The 23,587-nt window shown below is 39.0% G+C and overlaps 1 protein-coding gene and 1 long non-coding RNA gene across 5 annotated transcripts in view; one reads left to right on the forward strand and one right to left on the reverse strand.

Moving 5' to 3' along the window:
• LOC126260208 (uncharacterized) overlaps nucleotides 1-15,753 on the reverse strand; it is a 34,033-nt gene extending 18,280 nt beyond the window's left edge. The window contains exon 1 of the long non-coding RNA XR_007546627.1: nucleotides 15,695-15,753. This is a non-coding gene — a long non-coding RNA (uncharacterized LOC126260208). The remainder of the gene's footprint in view (nucleotides 1-15,694) is intronic.
• LOC126260206 (peroxisomal acyl-coenzyme A oxidase 3-like) overlaps nucleotides 14,565-23,587 on the forward strand; it is a 176,988-nt gene continuing 167,965 nt past the window's right edge. The window contains exon 1 of one of the 4 annotated variants that reach the window (XM_049957497.1): nucleotides 14,565-14,707. Coding sequence is in view for 1 of the 4 variants with exons in the window: in XM_049957494.1 (XP_049813451.1) it covers nucleotides 15,913-15,938 (26 nt within the window). In the remaining 3 variants the exon portion in view is untranslated. Of the gene's footprint in view, nucleotides 14,708-14,876; nucleotides 15,064-15,354; nucleotides 15,567-15,765; nucleotides 15,939-23,587 lie in introns of those variants that run through there. The other 3 variants (XM_049957496.1, XM_049957495.1, XM_049957494.1) reach the window with 3 other exon arrangements.

Genomic DNA, 23,587 nt, shown 5'->3' on the forward strand with positions numbered 1-23,587 from the left:
GTGGGGGGTCGGACGTGGAGATCCGGAGGACATCCAGCACATCCTTATCTCCCCTGATTGGTTCACTACTGTGGCTTCCCCTTGTACTGGCCACACTGAAGTTGATCGCTCACCCGTGGTTGAACAGGAGGTCACTCCAAGGAAAAGTAAGCATCAGAAAACTTTCCAGGGGTCCAATCAGAAGGCCATCCCAGTCCATCTGATGAACAGGTTTCTGGCACCTTCTGTGGCCAATGGTTCTGAGCCAGATGAAGTCACTTGTCTTATTTCTTAGGAAGCCTCTTGACCCACGAGGTCTAGGCATTCATAGAGGGTGGGTTTACTGGTAGCTGGGGACTCCAGTGTTAGGCAGGTAGTGGGGCCCCTTAGGGATATAGCTGCAAAGGAGGAAAAGAATACAGAGTGCACTCTAGATACATGCCGGGAAAAGGTACTTCTGCATACCGTGAAGAGCACAGAGTGCAGCCAGCTGCAGCTGGTAGCTCACGTCGGAATTAGTGATGTGTGTCAGTTGGGATCTGATGAGATTCTCTGTGGTTACAGGCAGCTAGCTGAAGTTGTAAAGACTACCAGCCTTGCTTGTGAGATGAAGGTGGAGCTCGTCATTTGTAGAATCATCGACAGAACCAACACAGCCGATTGGAAGGTTTTAATCAGAGGTTCAGGCAGTTCTGCAGCTATGTAGGCTGCAGATTTCATGACTTGTGCCACATGGTGGTGAGTTTACGGGTTTAGCTTTAATAGTTCAGTGGAAGTAGCTACACGGGTAACACGGGCTGTGTGGAGGGGACTGGGTTATTCTTTAGATCACTGTGTCTCAGAAAAGGGTGTCGGTCTAAAGGGGAGCAGGACAAGGGTGTCAGTCTAAAAGTGTGCAAAACAAACACAGGAAAGTAGATCCAGAAATAAATGGTGTTGTAGTTGTAAACTGTTGTAGCTGTGCTGGTAAAGAACCAGGGCTCCAAGCACTAATACAAAACACTGAAGCTCACATTGTTATAGGTACAGAAAGCTGGCTAAAGCCAGAAATAAGTTCAGCCAAAATTTTTACAAGGACTTAGATTGTGTTCAGGAAGGACAGAAGTGTTAATTGCTGTCAGAAGTGAAATAAATGTAGATAGCTTCTGTGAGATAGTATGGATACTGGTTACACTTGTCAACCAGAATAAATTAATAATTGGTTCCTTTTACTGACCCCCAACTCAGATTGTACAGTTGTTGAACAGTTCAAAGAAAACTTGAGTCTCATTTCAAATAGGTAACCTACTCATACAGTTATAGTTGGTGGTGACTTCAATCTACCCTTGATAGGTTCACAAAAATATACATTTAAAGTTGGATGTAGGCATAAAACGTCATCTGAAATCATTCTGAATGGTTCTCAGAAAATTATTTTGAACAATTGGTTCAGGAGCCCATTTGAAGCGTAAACAGTTGTGAAAACATACTTGACCTTTTAGCAACACATAATCCTGACCAAATAGGGAAAATCATGACAGACACAAGAATTAGTGGTTGATGGTGGTTGGTTTGGAGATTAAAGGGACTACACTGCATGGTTCTCCATCCCTTTTTCCTTAGTCACACTCGTCTCAGATGAAAAGCATACCCCAAAGGAATTCTATCGCTTCAAATCCAGAGAAGGAACAAAATGTGTAAAGCTGTTTTTGTAAGCACAATGAAGTAGAAAATGAAAGTATCAATTGAAAAAATTAATGAAGAGGAAAAAAGAGGTAAAAGATGTTAAAACAATATAGTAGATGATCTTAGCTGGCTGATCGCAACAATAAAAAAGGATGAGTCAGTCACTCTGCGGCACACTAAAATCCCCAGCCTAAAAACAAAAGGCAAGAGAAACGCAGATGGTGGAAAGACAAACACCAAGCTGAACAGAGGGAATGAGGAAGATTTAAAATGCAGGTAGGGTGAGGTCCTGAAAGATCAGGGTAAGGTGCCCACCCTTAAACAGAATGATAGAATAGAATTGAATAATTTTATTATCATTAGGCCATTAAGGCAATAGACAAAGTCATACATATCATACAATATAATTCATGTTGCAATAGAACAATAGGTTTGTTATTACAGTGTAGTATTACTATTGATGAAATTTTAGAAAGTCATACTTATAACACAATATAATTCCTGTTGCAAAAGAGCAATAGATTTGTTATTACAGTATAATATTACAATTGACAAAGTCATACAAACAATACAATATAATTCATGTTGCAAAAGAACAATAGGTTTGTTATTGCATGGTTATATTACGATTGATGAAATCCTACAAAGTCATACTTATATTACTATATAATTCTTGTTGCAAAAGAGTAATCGGTTTGTTATTGCAGTATAATTTTACAATTGATAAAATCCTTTACGTCATAGAATGCGTGGGCAACTAACCAGTCATACACTGTTTGTTTGAATGGTTGCTCTGGTAAATCTTGTACAGCTAGTGGAAGTTTATTAAATAATTTGTGCCCCATTAGCTTGTAACTGTTCAGTGATTTTGAGTGTCTGTGGAATGGAGTATAAATACATCTATTCGTCCTAATGTTGTAGCAATGTATATTTTCTCTGCGTTTAGCTGCGGGTAGATTAAAACATAGTATAAACATAGGTTTACTACTGTCATAATTTTTGGCTCAGTAAACAAAGGTTTACATTGCCTTATATGATGAGCCTGTAATTACCCTAATAGCTTCCTTTTGCAGTAGAAGGATGTCACACAACTGGAGTTTCCCCATAAAATGATACCATGAGTTATTATGCTTTGGAAGAATGAGAGATAGGATATTCCAACATAATTTTTAGGTACAGAATCCATTAGTTGCCTTAACAGATAGATTGCCCTTGACAACTTACCACTATGATACTTGACATGTTGACCCCAAGATAATTTGTCTTCCAAATATACCCGTAAAAACTTAACATAACTGGGATCATCATATGGTAGCTTGTCTTTTACACTAAATACTCTTTGTTCGCCTCTCTCTCTCTCTCTCTTTTTTTTTTAAGCAATTGTCTCTGTAACACGTTTTAAGGCTACTGAGGTCATTACTGCTGTTCAGAAAAGTTGTACCATCTGCATATAGTACAGTTTTTGATTTAATACATGACAGTAGGAGGTTGTTAACCATTATTAGGAACAGGAAAGGGCCCAGTACAGATCCCTGTGGGACACCTACGTTAACTAGTTCTACACTGGACAATTCTTTACCAACACAGACAACTTGCTTATGGTTCTGTAAAAATGATATTAAGGGGATACGGAATCACCTATCCCCGCAATGTTAATATATGCCTACTATAGGGAACATTTTCTCACAAACTACTGGAGACAGAGAGGTAAAAATTTTACTGTATGTGCATTCATATGTTACAACAATACTGAAACAACAGTTTATTGTCAAAGTATTTTCTTACAGAGATATTGTACATTTATTTTTAAGTAAATTTTTTCCATCGCTTTTTACTAGACTATCACCCCTAAGTCTTTTGTAAATCAAGTAATTAAAAAATCGTTGTTTCAGTATGTAATAGGGACCTATGTCACTACGTCATAAAAATTTCAGACTTCTAGGTTGACCAGTACCTGAGATAATGTTCCTAGATGAAGTAAAAAGTAAACTTACGGGAAACGGAGAAAGAAGATTAAAACATTCCTGATCCGTAGCTAATACCCCCTTCACAGTCTTCATAATCATCTTCAAGTCTTCTTTTGGCACCCCTCTGCACCTGTCTTGCTTTTTTCACTAATGTCTTGATTATATTATCAGCATGCCTTAGTCTGTGCTGATCTAAAAAGAACATAGCACGTACCGTACGGGAACCAACACACATACCCAACTTTTGAAGGACCTGGCATTTAGTTATATTTCCAAGATTGAAGGTTGCCACAGCATCATACACACCAAAATGTAGTGTATTAATTCCGACAAACACTGTTTTTGGGAGACGATGCCATATCACACTATTCAAGCACTCGTTGGGGTTCTGCGTTTTTCCGTGAAGACATTTCATCAGAAGACTTCTGTCAGCCAGATCTCTGAAAATGGGCTTTATTTCTGCCATGATGGCTGATGGTAGACTGTGGTGGTGAATGTATTTCTCTCCTGTTGTTAGTCCCCTATTGTATTTACACCAGCTGTTTTCACCTTTGGGGCACAAACCATGTTGTGGATGCTCATCCGTGGATGCGGTGTGGAAATATAAAGCCCATATAGCTCTCCTCATTTCTTCAAGATTGCCTGTATTTTGCCTGATTGCAAGGCCATAGCAGTTCTGAATGTGGTCTATTATGGAATCAGTCAATCTTCCTCTGCCATCCAAGGTTTTCCCATCATCTAGTTTTTTCCCTTTCATAACTGATTTTAACCTTCTCAGCCTGGCACCCATTCTCTTCTGCACATGTCCTATACATTCAAGTTTGCTTATATTTACACTGTTCCCATATGGTTTGCTTTCCAAAACTTCTTTGAATGCTTTAGAGTCACCATCTCCCAGATATTTGACATAGCGAACATTATACCACTGTGAAGAGCGCAATACCCGATCTCACAAATATATAAAAATAAAATAGTTATAATTGTAGTAGAGCTATGTATGATACGTCATTTTAAAGAGGAAACATGGCAGAATATAATACGCCAATAAAAAAAAATTCCATTTTTTAACCCAAAATCCGATTCCGTATCCCCTTAATAGTTTAAGGCTATTATCTCTAACACCATAGAAGTTCAATTTTTCAAGTAGTACTGTATGTTCTACATAGTCAAATGCTTTGCTTAGGTCACAAAAAGTGACTTGAGCAAAGTCTTTATCCTCAAATACTTGATGGATGTACACTACTGGCCATTAAAATTGCTACACCAAGAAGAAATGGAGATGATAAATGGGTATTCATTGGCCAAATATATTACACTAGAACTGACATGTGATTACATTTCCATGCAATTTGGGTGCATGGATCCTGAGAAATCAATACCCAGACCCACCACCTCTGGCCGTAATAACAGCCTTGATACGCCTGGGCATTGAGTCAAACATAGTTTGGATGGCGTGTACAGGTACAGCTGCCCATGCAACTTCAACATGATACCACAGTTCATCAAGAGTAGTGACTGGCCTATTGTGAAGAACCAGTTGCTCGGCCACCATTGACTAGACGTTTTCAGTTGGTGAGGGATCTAGAGAATGTGCAGGGCAGCAGTCGAACATTTTCTGTATCCAGAAAGGTCCATACAGTTACCTGCAACATGCGGTCGTGCATTATCCTGCTCAAATGTAGGGTTTCGCAGGGATCAAATGAAGAGTAGAGCCACAGGTCGTAACACAGCTGAAATGTAACGTCCACTGTTCAAAGTGACATCAATGCGAACAAGAGGTGACCGAGATGTGTAAACAATGGCACCCCATACCGTCACGCCAGGTGATACGCCAGTATGGTGATGACGAATACACGCTCCCAATGTGCGTTCACCGCGATGTCGCCAAACACGGATGTGATCATGATGATGCTGTAAACAGAACCTGGATTCACCGAAAAAATGACGTTTTGCCATTCGTGCACCCAGGTTCATCGCTGAGTACACCATCACAGGCGCTCCTGTCTGTGATGCAGCGTCAAGGGTAACCACAGCCATGGTCTCCGACCTGATAGTCCAAGCTGCTGCAAACGTCGTCGAACTGTTCATGCAGATGGTTGTCGTCTTGCAAACGTCCCCATCTTTTGCCTCAGGGATCGAGACACGTGGCTGCACGATCCGTTACAGCCATGCGGATAAGATGCCTGTCATCTCGAGGTCGTTGGGATCCAGCACGGCGTTCCGTGTTACCCTCCTGAACCCACCGATTCCATATTCTGCTAACAGTCATTGGATCTCGATCAACGCGAGCAGCAATGTCGCGATACGATAAACTGCAATTGCGATAGGCTACAATCCGACCTTTATCAAAGTCGGAAATGTGATGGTACGCATTTCTCCTCCTTACACGAGGCATCACAACAACGTTTGACCAGGCAATGCTGGTCAACTGCTGTTTGTGTATGAGAAATTGGTTAGAAACTTTCCTCATGTCAGCACGTTGTAGGTGTCGCCACCGGTGCCAACCTTGTGCAAATGCTCTGAAAAGCTAATCATCTGCATATCACATCATCTTCTTCCTGTCGGTTAAATTTCGCGTCTGTAGAATGTCATCTTTGTGGTGTAGCAATTTTAATGGCCAGTAGTGTATTTTACAACAGTATCTATCACATCAATTGTTGACATCTTTTTCCTAAAGCCATATTGAGATCCACTAATAATTCCTGTATTATCAAAGTAATCAGATAATTATATCTAAAAACAAAGATGATGTGACTTACCGAACGAAAGCGCTGGCAGGTCAATAGACACACAAACAAACACAAACACACACACAAAATTCAAGCTTTCGCAACGAACTGTTGCCTCATCAGGAAAGAGGGAAGGAGAGGGAAAGACGAAAGGATGTGGGTTTTAGGGGAGAGGGAAAGGAGTCATTCCAATCCCGGGAGCGGAAAGACTTACCTTAGGGGGAAAAAAGGACGGGTATACACTCGCGCACACACACACACATATCCATCCACACATATAAAGACACAAGCAGACATCTCACAAGCAGACATATTTGAAGACAAAGCGTTTGGGCAGAGATGTCAGTCGAGGCAGTAGTGAAGAGGCAAAGATGATGTTGAATGACAGGTGAGGTATGAGTGGCGGCAAGATAATTATTTGTAAATTGTGCATTCCAGAACTTTAGAAAAATATGGGTCTATGGAAATTGGCCGGTAACTTGAGGCAGAGTCTTTATCCCCTTTTTTATAAACTGGAGCTACCCTAGACAGTTTAAGCTCATCAGGAAAATATCCTTCAGCAAGACATTTGTTTATACAATGTTTTAAGGGGTACACTATACTGCCTATGACATTCTTCAGTATGTTACAGGATCAGTCATATATGTATATACTGTCTGATGATTTTAACTGTTTCACTATTCTTAATACAAAATCTGGTGAGACCTTATAGAAACTGAAGATACTTGTATTTGTTGATGATCTACAACTATTTTTTGACAGTAACTGTGATGAGCTGATTTTGGGTTTAGCAATACTATTTCCTACTTCTTCAACTGATGTAACAAAATAATCATTGAATTTTTGGGCATAGATGTTAATTGTAACATTTCTTTCATCTTTAGCGACACTATTTATTACGTCGCAGTTTGAAGACATCGCCACCCGGCTGGAAGCCCGAGAACTCTTCGCCAACTATTTATTAGCTTCCAAGCAGCTTTGCACTTGGTGGATTTCTCAATACTTCTGAGATTGTGTGCTATTTTGGCTTCTATGATCACTTTTTTATATTCATTCCTACATGTAACATAGACTAGTTTAGCTTGATTAGTCTTCAGTCTACAATAAACATTGTGCAACAACATAACTTGGCTTTTCAGAGTGGTCAGCTGTTCTGTATACCACGTATTTTGTCTTTTTAGAACTTTAGTTTTCAGGACTCGATTAGTTAGGCCTACTTCAAATTTCTTTGTCGGAATGCAGTCATTAAAGTGTGCCAAAAATACTTTAAAAAACCTTTCAAATAGTATATTTGCTGGAAAATCGTTACTTAAAGTATAGGGTATGTCTCCATAGCACTGGCCAAAACCAGTCTGTCAGCAAGGGAATTACAAAATCTATGAATTTTTTTCATCTGGTGATCACAATTTTTGGGAAAGGGTTAGTTATACTAGTTTTATCAGGAGGGAACCTACTTGTATAATTTAAGGTCACACAACTATGATCAGAAAATGCAAACTCTGACACACCACATGATTCATCTGTTGTTTTAAAATTCACAAAAATATTGTCAAGACATGCTTGTTCTCTTGTGGGCCTATTATTGACGCAGTGTAAGTTGGATTGTCGTAGTAGTTTTTGAAGTTCAGTGACACTACATTTGCGTGTTGTTACATCAAAATCAGAATTCAGAGCACCGCCTATTACAATATCATAATTTATCCATCTAGTTTCACCAGGTACCTGTATCAGCTGGTCCAGTTTCTCTAGAAATAGACTGATGATGCCATTAGGTGATCTCTACAGGGATATTACCAATAACTTAAAACTGTCTAAAACTATACCAGCAGCTTCAAAGTTCAGTTCATCACACAAAAAATCTCGATCCAATCTATTGATTGATCGTCTAAGTGATTTGTTAACATAGATTGCTACACTACCTCTTGAATGCAATTTTCTGCAGTAGCTTTTGGCTATATTACAATTATCAAATTTAACAAATATTAGGTCACTCTCAGTGGCCCAGTGTTCACTCAAACACAAAATATCAAACCCTTTTTCTGTTCCAAGATTACTGACAGTAAATTCCTTATCCCTCATTCCTTGAATGTTAAGATAGCATATTTTAAGATCAAACCTGTCTTTCCTCACAGATGTACCATTATGGTGAGGGGCCATTAAATCTCCTGCACTATTTACCTTATGGGCTTCTTCTCCTTGCTGCCTTCGACTAAAAAATCATTTAGACGGAGAAGAGGAACTGTTTTTCGTTGACCCACAACACTCGACGCTGCTACTGCTCATTGAACTCTCTTCCCTTCTTCATGTTAATGTCTTGATCTCGATGACTGGGTTCCCCTTGCGGGTAGTTCAGATGTTACTGCAGAATGGCTACCTGTACCACTTGATGGAGCAATAGTTTTTGTAGCTGAGTATGCTGCCACCCTTGCTCTTTCTGTTTTCTCTGTTCCTTGCTGTGTTGTTCCATCTGTTGTAGCTGTTAATATGCCTGCTTCTCTCCCAACTCGTTCTCCTGTAATCAATGTTTCTTCAAGTTGTGTTACTGCAGCAGCTGGAGTAGTTGGTAGGCAAGATACATTGCAGCTCTCCTTCACCATCAGCAATGGGATTGGATTACATTTCTTACTTCTAGGAGAAACACTTCCAACTAAATCCTTGAACTTCTGGCTGAGTAGCAATTTTCCCTATTTATTTAAATGTATTCCACGTGTAGTGGAGTGCTTTCTCTCCAGGTCATCAATATTGAGGAAAAACGCATTTGAAGTGGCCTTGCAGATCTTTTTGTACATCCTGTTTGCTTTTTGGATCTCTCTGTTCACACAAGAAGATTCAATAAGATCATACCTGTGTGATATGCCTACCACGATCACACTTTGATTCATTAATGCACATAGTGCATTTCTTAACACACTGTTTGCCACTATTAGTTCATTCTTATTCACATCATTTGCACCGCCCATTATTACTATACATTCACTTTGCAAGATGCAGTTATAGTTTTTACGGTCTTTTAAAACTTCTGTCAGACCTGCTCCAGGTTTCACAACACTTGTAAAAGAGAGATCTTGCTGGAGGCGAAGAATACCTGCAACTCCTCTCCCGTGGCGGTCAGCAAGCAAAACTGTAGGCCTATAAAAGTTTATTTTTGTCATTTTATTTGCATCGTCACTGCAGTTACGTTTTTCCGACATTTTGCATTTACTTCCCGCCAATTCAGATAAATAATCTTGGTGCGAGTTGCCAGACTCATCATTATTAACTTCACAATCTGTAATGAGACACTGAAATCTGTTTCTTAACGGAACTTTAAAATTGTTTGAAGCATATTTAGGTTTTGCACACTTCTTTGGTTCATTGTGCTCTTGAAATTGTCCGAGTTCTTTAAGTGATGGATCAGATAGGTTTTTAACCATATTTTCCAACAACTGAACATGTTCTCTTGCTTCTTTCAGTTCATTCTGCAGTGTTTATAAAACTATAAGTTCACGATTTGCACGGTATATATCAGTTGCGGCCAAACGTCCCTTACACTTTGTTCCACAACCCCTTCATGGATAAAACTTACAACTACATTAGCTGTTGAGAAATTGTCACTTACAAGTGAAGGGAGCACATGAAAGAGATTAAAAGTCTGCCACAGGGCGACTACATTTGGACAGTCGAAGATACGGACAACTGCCAAGTGTGAACTGCAGTGACACTGAGGTGTGTCCTTGTAATGAAGGAGGTGACCGTGAGTCAGCCAAGTATGGCTGATACGGAGCTGGCAAAGGACAAATGGAGCCCTTGCTAGATGTTTCCATTGAGGATCTCCACACATTTGTTGTCTCTTTTAGCATACTTAAGTTATTCAGCAAAGTCAGGGAGCACCATGCTGTATTCCAAAGCCCAAAAGCTTTGTGCCATACCGAGTGAGTTGGTGCAGTGGGTAGCAAATTGGACTCGCATTCAGGAGGACGTCAGTTCAATCCGCGTCCGGCCATCCTGATTTAGGTTTTCCGTGATTTCTCTAAATCTCTCCAGGAAAATGCCGGGATGGTTCCTTTGAAAGGGCACGGGGCTGACTTCCAACCCCGTCCTCCCGTAATCTGATGACCTCGCTGTCTGGTCTACTGCCCCCAAAACAATCCAACCCTTGTGCCATAATACCTACTGAAAATCAGATTGTGGTACACCGATCTCCAGACTCGGTTTATGAGTAGACTCTTTGGTTAACCTGTCAGCAAGTTAATTTCCCATGATTCCGACATGTCCTTGGGTCAACAGAAAGATCACTGACTGTCCATGTTGTTCAAGGACGTATGAACTCTTGGGTGGCCATTACCAAAGGATGCGGAGGCTAGCTCTGATCGAGAGCTTGTAACAGGGATTAGTGACGACAAGGTTGCTGTAGCAAGACTGAATACTGTAACATCCAAACCCACCAAAACTAAATGCAAAATACATCTATTAAAAAAGCAGATAAAACTCTGCTTGAGGCCTTCCAAAGAATCAGTCTCCAATCTTTCCAGTCTGTAAATGCAGACCAGATGTGGTTTAAATTGGAAGAAATAGTATCAGTGGCTACTGACAGACATATACAAAATAAATTATTAAGAGATGGTGCTGGTCCCCCATGGTACACAAAACAGGTCAGAAAACTGTTGCAGAAGCTACAAAAAAAAAAAAAAGCATGCCAAATTTAAAACAATGCAAAACCCTCACGATTGGCAGAGTTTTACAGAAGCTTGAAATATAGTGCGTACTTCAATGCGAGATGCTTTAATACTTTTCGCAATGAAACTCTGTCTTGAAATCCGGAAGAAAACACAAAGAGATTCTGGTCATATGTAAAGTACACCAGTGGAAAGACACAATCAATACCTTTACTGTGTGTTAACAGTGGTGATGTTACTGGTCCCAGTAAAGCAGAGTCATTAAATACCGTTTAGCAAAATTCCTTCACCAAAGACAACGAAGTAAATATTCCAGAACTCGGACCAAGGTGAACTGCCGACATGAGTAACTCAGAAGTAGATATCCTTGGTGTAACAAAGCAACTTAAATCACTTAATAAAGGCAAAGCCTCTGGTTAATTGGTAGAACAGTGGGGAACTGGAACAGTCTACAACAGAGTCTGCTTACAAACCACTCATGCAACCAGTTCTAGACTATTGCTCAAGTGTCTGGGACCCATACCAAATAGGACTAACTGGGGATACTGAACATGTACAGAGAAGGGCAGCATGAATGGTCACAGGCATGTTTGATCTGTGGGCAAGTGTCACAGAGATACTGAAAAAACTGAGCTGGCAGACTCTTGAAGATCCATGTAAACTATACTGAGAAAGTCTGCTAAGAATGTTTCAAGAATTGGTATTAAATGATGAAGCTAGGAATATACTACAACTCTCTGTGCATCGCCCACATAGCGATTGTGGGGATCTGATTAGAGTAATTACAGCACACAGAGATGGATACAACCAACCATTCTTCCCACTTCCATGCATCAATACAGTGGAAGGAAACCCTAATAACTTGTACAATGGGTCATACTCTCAGCCATACACCTCACGATGATTTGCAGAGTGTAGACATAAATCTTAGTTGTTGCCATTTAAACTTGCAAATTCAAACCAAAACTCTGTCAGTAATATAGGCAGAATTGAAGCAATAGACACAGATGAATGTAGATTTAAATGTACATACCTAGATGAAAATCTACAATGGGTAAGCTGCATCAGATTTATACCTAATAAAATCAGTAGTTCGCTACATATTATTAGCCAGTTATCAAAAGTAGTCGCTGATCCAACATTAAATCAAATTTATTATGGGGCAATTTTTCCATTGATTAATTATGGGATACACACATGGGGCTGGGCTGCTGACATATTAATGAATACAATATTAATCCTGCAGAAAAAATCAATCAGGATTCTCCATAGACTTGGGTACAGAGACTCCTACAGGGAAATTTTTGTACATCAAACATACTTCACAATTTACTCATTGTATATTTAGAAATTAACTACATTTTTGGAGATACATTGAACCAAAGCAACCAAGAACTTTGCTATGCATGTCTACAACATAGGAAAGGAAGTCTGGACCTACAAACAAAGAACCAACAAAAAACAAAAGACCACAGTCCAATTCCCTTCGTATCAACCGAAAAAAAATTACAAGACCTGTATGTATCGTGGAATAACAACACTGAACTTGAGCAGATCTCAAACGCTGTAAATTTCCTTGGAATCTCAATTGATTCAAAATTATCCTGGGGTAACCATATAGAAAAAGTGGGAAGCAGCATTAGCAAAGGAATATTTGCTCTAAGGAAGCTGCGTCTTTGTCTAAACGTGCCAGTACTTAAAGTGGTTTATTTTGCTTTAATACAGTCACATTTCCTATGGTACAATACTGTGGGGACATCAAAGCAAGGCAGCTAATGTCTTCAACCTACAAAAGAAGGCAATAAGACTGATATGTAGCTTGGCACCCAGAGTTCACTGTAGGCCAACCTTTAAAAAATTACAGGTTATGACCCTGCCGTCAATATTTGTACTACAGTGTGTAATGCATATTAAGAAAAACTATCCGAGTTATCAACAGTATGACGTGACATAATTATAACACAAGAAACAAGCATGACCTAGTTTCTTTCCGATGTAACTATAAAAAAACACAAAAGTGCTTCTTATACAAGTCCATAAAATTTTTTAATGAATTTTTAAGGGAGGCAAAGAATATGGTATGAGTACACTTTGTGATCAGTTTTTATGTGCTTCTATATATGAGTAAGTCTGTAATTGGCTAAATTTACTATGCAATATCAATTTGTACCAGAAGTTTCTCTGTTTTGTATTTGTGTGAAGGTACCATGATTATTTGTGTAATATTTATATTGAGTAATATTTTTCTTGTTTTTGTAATTATTTGTGTAACATTTATATTGTGTAATATTGACTTTTGTAATGCCTCAGATGATCTCTTGAGGTCTCTACAACAATAAAAATCAATCAATCAATCAATCGTTAATGGCCAAATTTGGTGTAACAACTGCCAAACTATATTAAGGTACAAAACTTGTGAGAAATTGCTATGACATTTACAAAATCCATCAGTTGGTGCTCTACACAAAAAAATACAATAAATAAAGAAATGAGTGAAGGTCTGTTGATGACTCTCCATCCAGTATAACATGCTGTTTCTCCCCTACCAAGAAATCCTCAGCCCAGTCACATAGTTAGTTTCATCCCCATAGATCTGTAGTTTTGTTAAGAAACATTGCACACACTTGAGTAACTTGATCTATGGTTCTCAAGATGACATGTTGTAATTTCTTGTCAACAATCAATCACTGGTTGAAAATGACAGTAATATTCTGCGGCACAAAAAGAAATGAGGTATTCAGTTATAATAACCTTTGACCACTTACCCAGTGATATAGAGAAATTAGTAGATTATAAATTGTACTTCAAACACAAACTGAATTCATATCGGCTGGTTAACTCCTACCCCATACAATGATTTCTGAATATGAAGCAATGCGTGGATGGGAAGGGGGAGCTGACAGACAGAAAGTGTTGTAAAACATTTCTCCTTTTAGTATTATATTTATACCTCTCTCATACCTTCCTATCTTCACAGCAGTTCTGCCTCATACCTTGCCGGGCAATTACTCCTGGTTGAATGAAGATATAAAGATATGTCTTATCTGTCGGTAGAGCATTTGCTTGTTTACGTATTTATTGTGTAACAATTATTTCTTAATGTAACGATGAGTTACTTCATAACATGATGCCATAAGGTACTACAGAACTTTTGTTTTCTTCTTGACATTTTCATCCCTAAAATCTAATATTATCTGTACAGTTGTAAGGCGAAGATGTTCAAAATCTAAACTTGTTACGTTTGCTGTCCAAACAGGACTACCTTATGTTGCTTTTGTTAAATGTCTTTTTTTTCCATTTATCATGAGTTACGAACAATACTTTCTTGCTGGCTATAAAATGCGGGTAACAACTTCTCTACAGGAGTGGCAAATTAAATGTTACTGACAGCATTTCCGGATGTAATATGTAACGTAATAAAAATAAATGCTATATAGCTTGTATAGTAGTTGCGTCCTATGTCTTAATATTTGGTACAAAAAACGTAAAGACGAGTGGTAAAGGGGGGGGGGGGTGGTACATGATACGTGCTACGTGACCTACCGAAATGTTTTTCATTGTGAGGTCAAAGGATCAACTCAAAGGTAGAATTTGGAACCTCGTATCTTATCTATACATTTGGGACAGCAAGTAATAATATTATCGCGGCATATCCAGTAATCAATCGCAATTGTGCTACGGCCTCGTCAGGCAGAAGTTTCACGTTACAGCAGTAAGTAATCAATCCACTTTCCTGTATTCCACAACCACCCGTAAAACTTTATTTTGCTTTCCACAGTCAATGACATAATATTTGGCCAAAGAATTTAAGGAAAGAGATAAACTACCCGGCTGTTTTATGCTCTTGTTTCGTTTTTATTGGCGAGATAAAGGAAAACAGTTTTCCTTTGTGTTGTGAGCGCTTTAAAATTTCATTAATAGGGCTCCCGAAAAACGACAGGACTCCGAAATTTCAAAATGTGAACAGTTTGTCACATCCAGCTACTTGCATTATTACATCGATTGCTTGACAATAGACACAGCATCCCTTGCCCACAATGCTTGAACTACGCGTAAAGAACAATAAAGGTGAAAAAATTCGCTTGCATTTTATCACATGTGGTTCTTAAACAGCAAAGTAACGTGTAATTTGCATAGAAGTTAATTGGGCCGTGGTTGGTTTTTACAAAAATAATAAAAACAGACATGCCACTGACGTAATTATAAAAATAAAATATGTTTAAAATTTTAGTAATATCGGAATCTTTTTATTCCTCACGTGTAATTGGCCGACGTACTTATTTAATGAATAACGGTCCGAGTCCTGAGCAACAATTTACTTGTAGGAGATATTACTACCGGACAGTATCGGTCGTTCAAGAATTCGTGTAATCTAAAGTTTGCTGATGATTTTTTGCATAATTTTTTTCCCTAGCCTCATAGTTGCCCAGCTTTTAAAGCGACTTGTTACTTCGCAGTATCACGAAAATAGTCGTGTATAGACTATAGTATATGTGTCTAAATATTGAAAGTTAACTGTCAATTAGGAAAACAAACTGGGAAGACTTGACAGACTGCGTCGGAGTTACAAGGTTACGATTACACAAGCATTATAATACAAGAACAAATTAGCATAAGCATGCACAATAATACAGAAAAAATAGCATAAGTATAGCATAACACTTAATAACGTTTAGAGTGAGAACTTTTTAAAACATACATGTTCACTTGATTTCATACGTCGCTGCATTGTTTCGGGAGTCCAATTTGCTGTTTCACTGTCAAAGAACTCATTTAAACTGTAAAGTGGTTTTTGGCATAGATTTTGCGGCATCTTTCCACGAAAGGAATAATCCATCATTAGTTTATGCCTTTAGTTTACAATTTTAGGAGCAAACGTTTCTCCACATGTAGGCCTATGTAGAGTTTAATTAACCAATGAATTCCCCACAAACGAAGACAGGGTAATGTATGAGACTCGTTTCCATGTATTTGATTTAGTTCGTTTAAGAGTCGGTGTATTGCGAAGTATGTGTAAGGGTGAAGAGTTTCATGATATTTAAAGATCTATATGCAAGACATTCAGTTGCCTATTGTATACAATATTGTCAAAGATGCAAGTCATTCAGTTACCAGTTTTATACAGTATCCTCATTGCTGACTTTTGCTGAAAACATACTTTTGTTGAGTAGTACTCTATTAGGCCTTGAGACAGTTGTGCAGAAAAGTAGCGTCAGAAATTGTACCTATGAAGTAATCTCTTTTGTATATGAATCAAGACAATGATACCTACATCTGTGTTCAAAAGAAGATGATATAAACATTTGAGTCAGCTTATCAGTGTTCTAATTAGCCTTGCATTTTGCGTCTATTGGTATTGAGTCACATGCTTGCTGTGTTGTATGTTTTACTGGTAGATCCAGAACTTTGTCAAGTACAGCTGGCTACACACTGTCAACACTGCCCCTCTCTCCCCACTCACAGACGGTACAATCTGTCATCCAAAAATCATGTTATTCAAGCTACAAAGTAGGGCAACTACATGCTTAGTAAAACAAAATATGAATATTTTTCCCTTTGTGTTAAGTGTCAGGCTGCCAAGAGCGTCACAAAGGGAAATCTGTTCTCCTATAATCAATGTGGCACTCAGTGCAAATCCAAACATCTAAATTATTGATGATAGATTGTGAGTCACAACTTAACAGTTAGGGAATACTGTGTGAATCTTTAGTTATTTAGGGTGCTGATCATCAGAGCTACTGAAATAAAATTTCAGACAGTTATCATAAAGTGTTATTTATTTGATTCCATCACAGAGTAAAGATGTTTGTTTCTCTTTCAGTAAAATATTACATCTGCCCCCCTCCCCCTTTCCGCCCTCTTACAGAGTTTCAGTGTTGTCAGAGGGTGACCTGTGGATGTCAGAATGCTGGAGCACGAAATACGAACATTAATAATGATCAGTCACAGGCAACATTCATTCACACACCATGTTTTGTGAAACTGTCACTAGGAAAGTTCCCTGGAATGACTCAGGTTATACATTAAAAACAAGAAGTGCTCAGCTATTGCAGACTAGTTCCGTAAATCATACTGTCAGCAAGTTAATTATGACTGCTAGGCACATAAACAAGACTGGTAGTTTGATTAGGTTTTGAATGGCTCATTCACACAGATACACTATCACTGTGCAACTGCAATGTTACGGCCAGCACAGTGTAGCCAGCTGAGCAAAAGTTACTGTACACGTGTGGTGAAGTGTATATGTAGTAATTTTTCATTAATTTATTCCCTGAGAAGGCTCTCTTTGTCTGACTGTTTTTGTGTTGTGAATGGTTTTCATGCTATACTATGGTGGATTGTAACCTTCAGTTTCAACAGTCCAAGTGCTGATATATTATGAATGACTTTCCAGACCCATTCAGTTGACAAATTAAAGTACTTTGAGTTGTAATTTAGTTTTCTAGTGTTTCACTATCCCCCTTTTTCTGATCGTCTGATAATGATGTGGTAATAAGTTTAAGCCTGTTATGATACTATTTGTGTGACCTACTATATATCAATATGAAGTAACAACAAAAATTGTAATTAATTGTAGGCGGAGTGGTGATGAGGCATTCTTTTGCTTTGATTTTCAAAATCCGAGGACTTTAATTTTTCTATCTGATACCTGACTTTAATTTTTCTATCTGATATCTGTTATGCACTTGTGCACCGGAATATGAAACTCCATTGTGAACCATTTAAAGAATGCCTACTGCAAATAAGAAGTAGTTGTATTTCTAGTATTGTGGACATGAAGTGCACTGTTCATCCTAAATTACCTTTTCTTATTAACTCCAAAGATGGTTAGTGAATATCTGTATTTACTTGAAAGTAAAATAGTCCGTGAAGAGGCTTCTGCCAGATGGTAAATATTGAACCTGCAAATACCACCTGTACAATTTATCCGTGATGCCATCTAAATGGTGAATTTAAACCACTCAGTGAGTAAGTGTAAAATAACTCTCATAACAAGAATTATTGTTATTAGAATGGCATCTCTCTCATTAGCTATGCCAGTTTACAACAAAGCTATTAGCTCCCAACCTTGATCATCGCAGTGCAGATCAGTGTGTTACCATAACCTACATTCTTAAAAATAACATAGAAGCAAAATAAATATTGACAATTTTCTGTTCTATTTCCGTTTACACGTGTATGACACCACATAACACAAAATCGTTGCAGCATGAGTCAAAGTTGACATTTGGTATTGGTATTTTCAGTTTCTGTACAAATTGTAAATAGCCTCTCGCTCCCTGTATTTTACCCCTGCCACCTTTGGAATTTGAAAGTGAGTATTCCAGTCAACATTGACAAAAGCTGTCTCTGAGTCTACAAATGCTAGAAACGTAGGTTTGCCTTTCCTTAATCTTTCTTCTAAGATAAGTTGTAAGGTCAGTATTGCCTCACGTGTTCCAACATTTCTACGGAATCCAAACTGATCTTCCCTGAGGTCGGCTTCTACCAGTTGTTCCATTCGTCTGTAAAGAATTCGCGTTAGTATTTTGCAGCTGTGACTTATTAAACTGATAGTTCAGTAATTTTCACATCTGTCAACACCTGCTTTCTTCAGGTAGGTGCAACCACAATGGAGGAGTATCTGTTGAGAGGCCAGACAAACGTGTGGTTCCTGAAGAGGGGCAGCAGCCTTTTCAGTAGTTGCAAGGGCAACAGTCTGGATAATTGACTGACCTGGCCCTGCAACACTAACCAAAACGGCCTTGCTGTGCTGGTACTGCGAACGGCTGTAAGCAAGGGGAAACTATGGCCGTAATTTTTCCCGAGGGCATGCAGCTTTACAGTATGGATAAATGATGATGGCGTCCTCTTGGATAAAATATTCCGGAGGTAAAATAGTCCCCCATTCGGATCTCCGGGCGGGAACTACTCAAGAGGACGTCGTTATCAGGAAAAAGAAAACTGGTGTTCTATGGATTGGAGCTTGGAACGTCAGATCCCTTAACCGGGCAGGTAGATTAGAAAATTTAAGAAGGGAAATGGATAGGTTAAAGTTAGATATAGTGGGAATTAGTGAAGTTCGGTGGCAGGAGGAACAAGACTTTTGGTCAGGTGAATACAGGGTTATAAACACAAAATCAAATAGGGGTAATGCAGGAGTAGGTTTAATAATGAATAAAAAAAATAGGAGTGTGGGTTAGCTACTACAAACATCATAGTGAACGCATTATTGTGGCCAAGATAGACACAAAGCCCATGCCTACTACAGTAGTACAAGTTTATATGCCAACTAGCTCAGCAGATGATGAAGAAATTGATGAAATGTATGACGAGTTAAAAGAAATTATTCAGGTAGTGAAGGGAGACGAAAATTTAATAGTCATGGGTGACTGGAATTCGTCAGTAGGAAAAGGGAGAGAAGGAAACATAGTAGGTGAATATGGATTGGTGCTAAGAAATGAAAGAGGAAGCTGCCTGATAGAGTTTTGCACAGAGCATAACTTAATCATAGGTAACACTTGGTTCAAGAATCATAAAAGAAGGTTGTATACATGCAAGAAGCCTGGAGATACTGACAGGTTTCAGATAGATTATATAATGGTAAGACAGAGATTTAGGAACCAGGTTTTAAATTGTAAGACATTTCCAGGGGCAGATGTGGACTCTGACCACAATATATTGGTTATGAGGCCAGACAAACGTGTGGTTCCTGAAGAGGGGCAGCAGCCTTTTCAGTAGTTGCAGGGGCAACAGTCTGGATGATTGACTGATCTGACCTTGTAACACTAACCAAAATGGCCTTGCTGTTCTGGTACTGCAAACGGCTGAAAGCAAGGGGAAACTACAGCCGTAATTTTTCCCGAGGGCATGCAGCTTTACTCTATGATTAAATGATGATGGCGTCCTCTTGGGTAAAATATTCCGGAGGTAAAATAGTCCCCCATTTGGATCTCCGTGCGGGGACTACTCAAGAGGACGTCGTTATCAGGAGAAAGAATACTGGCGTTCTACGGATCGGTGCGTGGAATGTCAGATCCCTTAATCAGGCAGGTAGGTTAGAAAATTTAAAAAGGAAATGGATAGGTTAAAGTTAGATATAGTGGGAATTAGTGAAGTTCGGTGGCAGGAGGAACAAGACTTTTGGTCAGGTGAATACAGGGTTATAAATACAAAATCAAATAGGGGTAATGCAGGAGTAGGTTTAATAATGAATAAAAAAAATAGGAGTGTGGGTTAGCTACTACAAACATCATAGTGAACGCATTATTGTGGCCAAGATAGACACAAAGCCCATGCCTACTACAGTAGTACAAGTTTATATGCCAACTAGCTCAGCAGATGATGAAGAAATTGATGAAATGTATGACGAGTTAAAAGAAATTATTCAGGTAGTGAAGGGAGACGAAAATTTAATAGTCATGGGTGACTGGAATTCGTCAGTAGGAAAAGGGAGAGAAGGAAACATAGTAGGTGAATATGGATTGGTGCTAAGAAATGAAAGAGGAAGCTGCCTGATAGAGTTTTGCACAGAGCATAACTTAATCATAGGTAACACTTGGTTCAAGAATCATAAAAGAAGGTTGTATACATGCAAGAAGCCTGGAGATACTGACAGGTTTCAGATAGATTATATAATGGTAAGACAGAGATTTAGGAACCAGGTTTTAAATTGTAAGACATTTCCAGGGGCAGATGTGGACTCTGACCACAATATATTGGTTATGAGGCCAGACAAACGTGTGGTTCCTGAAGAGGGGCAGCAGCCTTTTCAGTAGTTGCAGGGGCAACAGTCTGGATGATTGACTGATCTGACCTTGTAACACTAACCAAAATGGCCTTGCTGTTCTGGTACTGCAAACGGCTGAAAGCAAGGGGAAACTACAGCCGTAATTTTTCCCGAGGGCATGCAGCTTTACTCTATGATTAAATGATGATGGCGTCCTCTTGGGTAAAATATTCCGGAGGTAAAATAGTCCCCCATTTGGATCTCCGTGCGGGGACTACTCAAGAGGACGTCGTTATCAGGAGAAAGAATACTGGCGTTCTACGGATCGGTGCGTGGAATGTCAGATCCCTTAATCAGGCAGGTAGGTTAGAAAATTTAAAAAGGAAATGGATAGGTTAAAGTTAGATATAGTGGGAATTAGTGAAGTTCGGTGGCAGGAGGAACAAGACTTTTGGTCAGGTGAATACAGGGTTATAAATACAAAATCAAATAGGGGTAATGCAGGAGTAGGTTTAATAATGAATAAAAAAAATAGGAGTGTGGGTTAGCTACTACAAACATCATAGTGAACGCATTATTGTGGCCAAGATAGACACAAAGCCCATGCCTACTACAGTAGTACAAGTTTATATGCCAACTAGCTCAGCAGATGATGAAGAAATTGATGAAATGTATGACGAGTTAAAAGAAATTATTCAGGTAGTGAAGGGAGACGAAAATTTAATAGTCATGGGTGACTGGAATTCGTCAGTAGGAAAAGGGAGAGAAGGAAACATAGTAGGTGAATATGGATTGGTGCTAAGAAATGAAAGAGGAAGCTGCCTGATAGAGTTTTGCACAGAGCATAAGAAGGTTGTATACATGCAAGAAGCCTGGAGATACTGACAGGTTTCAGATAGATTATATAATGGTAAGACAGAGATTTAGGAACCAGGTTTTAAATTGTAAGACATTTCCAGGGGCAGATGTGGACTCTGACCACAATATATTGGTTATGAACTGTAGATTAAAACTGAAAAAACTGCAAAAAGGTGGGAATTTAAGGAGATGGGACCTGGATAAACTGAAAGAACCAGAGGTTGTAGAAAGTTTCAGGGAGAGCATAAGAGAACAATTGACAGGAATGGGGGAAAGAAGTACAGTAGAAGAAGAATGGGTAGCTCTGAGGGATGAAGTAGTGAAGGCAGCAGAGGATCAAGTAGGTAAAAAGACGAGGGTAACAGAAGGAATATTGAATTTAATTGATGAAAGGAGAAAATATAAAAATGCAGTAAATGAAGTAGGCAAAAAGGAATACAGACGTCTCAAAAATGAGATTGGCAGGAAGTGCATAATGGCTAAGCAGGGATGGCTAGAGGACAAATGTAAGGATGTAGAGGCTTATCTCACTAGGGGTAGGATAGATACTGCCTACAGGAAAATGAAAAAGACCTTTGGTGATAAGAGAACCACTTGTATGAACATCAAGAGCTCAGATGGAAACCCAGTTCTAAGCAAAGAAGGGAAAGCAGAAAGGTGGAAGGAGTATATAGAGGGTCTATACAAGGGCGATGTACTTGAGGACAAAATTGTGGAAATGGAAGAGGATGTAGATGAAGATGAAATGGGAGATACGATACTGCGTGAAGAGTTTGACAGAGCACTGAAAGACCTGAGTCAAAACAAGGCACCGGGAGTAGACAACATTCCATTAGAACTACTGACGGCCTTGGGAGAGCCAGTCCTGACGAAACTCTACCATCTGGTGAGCAAAATGTATGAGACAGGCGAAATACCCTCAGACTTCAAGAAGAATATAATAATTCCAATCCCGAAGAAAGCAGGTGTTGACAGATGTGAAAATTACCGCACTATCAGTTTAATAAGTCACAGTTTCAAAATACTAACGTGAATTCTTTAAAGACGAATGGAAAAACTGGTAGAAGCCGACCTCGGGGAAGATCAGTTTGGATTCCATAGAAATGTTGGAACACGTGAGGCAATGCTGACCTTACGACTTATCTTAGAAGAAAGATTAAGGAAAGGCAAACCTACGTTTCTAGCATTTGTACACTTAGAGAAAGCTTTTGACAATGTTGACTGGAATACTCTGTTTCGAATTCTAAAGGTGGCAGGGGTAAAATACAGGGAGCAAGAGGCTATTTACAATTTGTGCAGAAACCAGATGGCAGTTATAAGAGTCCAGGGACACGAAAGGTAAGCAGTGGTTGGGAAGGGAGTGAGACAGGGTTGTAGCCTCTCCCCAATATTATTCAATCTGTATATTGAGCAAGCAGTAAAGGGAACAAAAGAAAAATTCGGAGTAGGTATTAAAATCCATGGAGAAGAAATAAAAACTTTGAGATTCGCCGATGACATTGTAATTCTGTCAGAGACAGCAAAGGACTTGGAAGAGCAGTTGAACGGAATGGACAGTGTCTTGAAAGGATGATATAAGATGAACATGAACAAAAGCAAAATGAGGGTAATGGAATGTGGTCGAATTAAGTCTGGTGATGCTGAGGGAATTAGATTAGGAAATGAGACACTTAAAGTAGTAAAGGAGTTTTGCTATTTGGGGAACAAAGTAACTGATGATGGTCGAAGTAGAAAAGATATATTATGTAGACTGGCAATGGCAAGGAAAGCGTTTCTGAAGAAGAGAAATTTGTTAACATCGAGTATAGATTTAAGTGTCAGGAAGTCGTTTCTGTAAGTATTTGTGTGGAGTGTAGCCATGTATGGAAGTGAAACATGGACGATAAATAGTTTGGACAAGAAGAGAATAGAAGCTTTTGAAATGTGGAGCTACAGAAGAATGCTGAAGATTAGATGGGTAGATCACATAACTAATGAGGAGGTATTGAATAGAATTGGGGAGAAGAGGAGTATGTGGCCCAACTT

The sequence above is a fragment of the Schistocerca nitens genome, chromosome 5 (genome assembly GCF_023898315.1).
Source record: "Schistocerca nitens isolate TAMUIC-IGC-003100 chromosome 5, iqSchNite1.1, whole genome shotgun sequence".
Taxonomy (NCBI): domain Eukaryota; kingdom Metazoa; phylum Arthropoda; class Insecta; order Orthoptera; family Acrididae; genus Schistocerca; species Schistocerca nitens.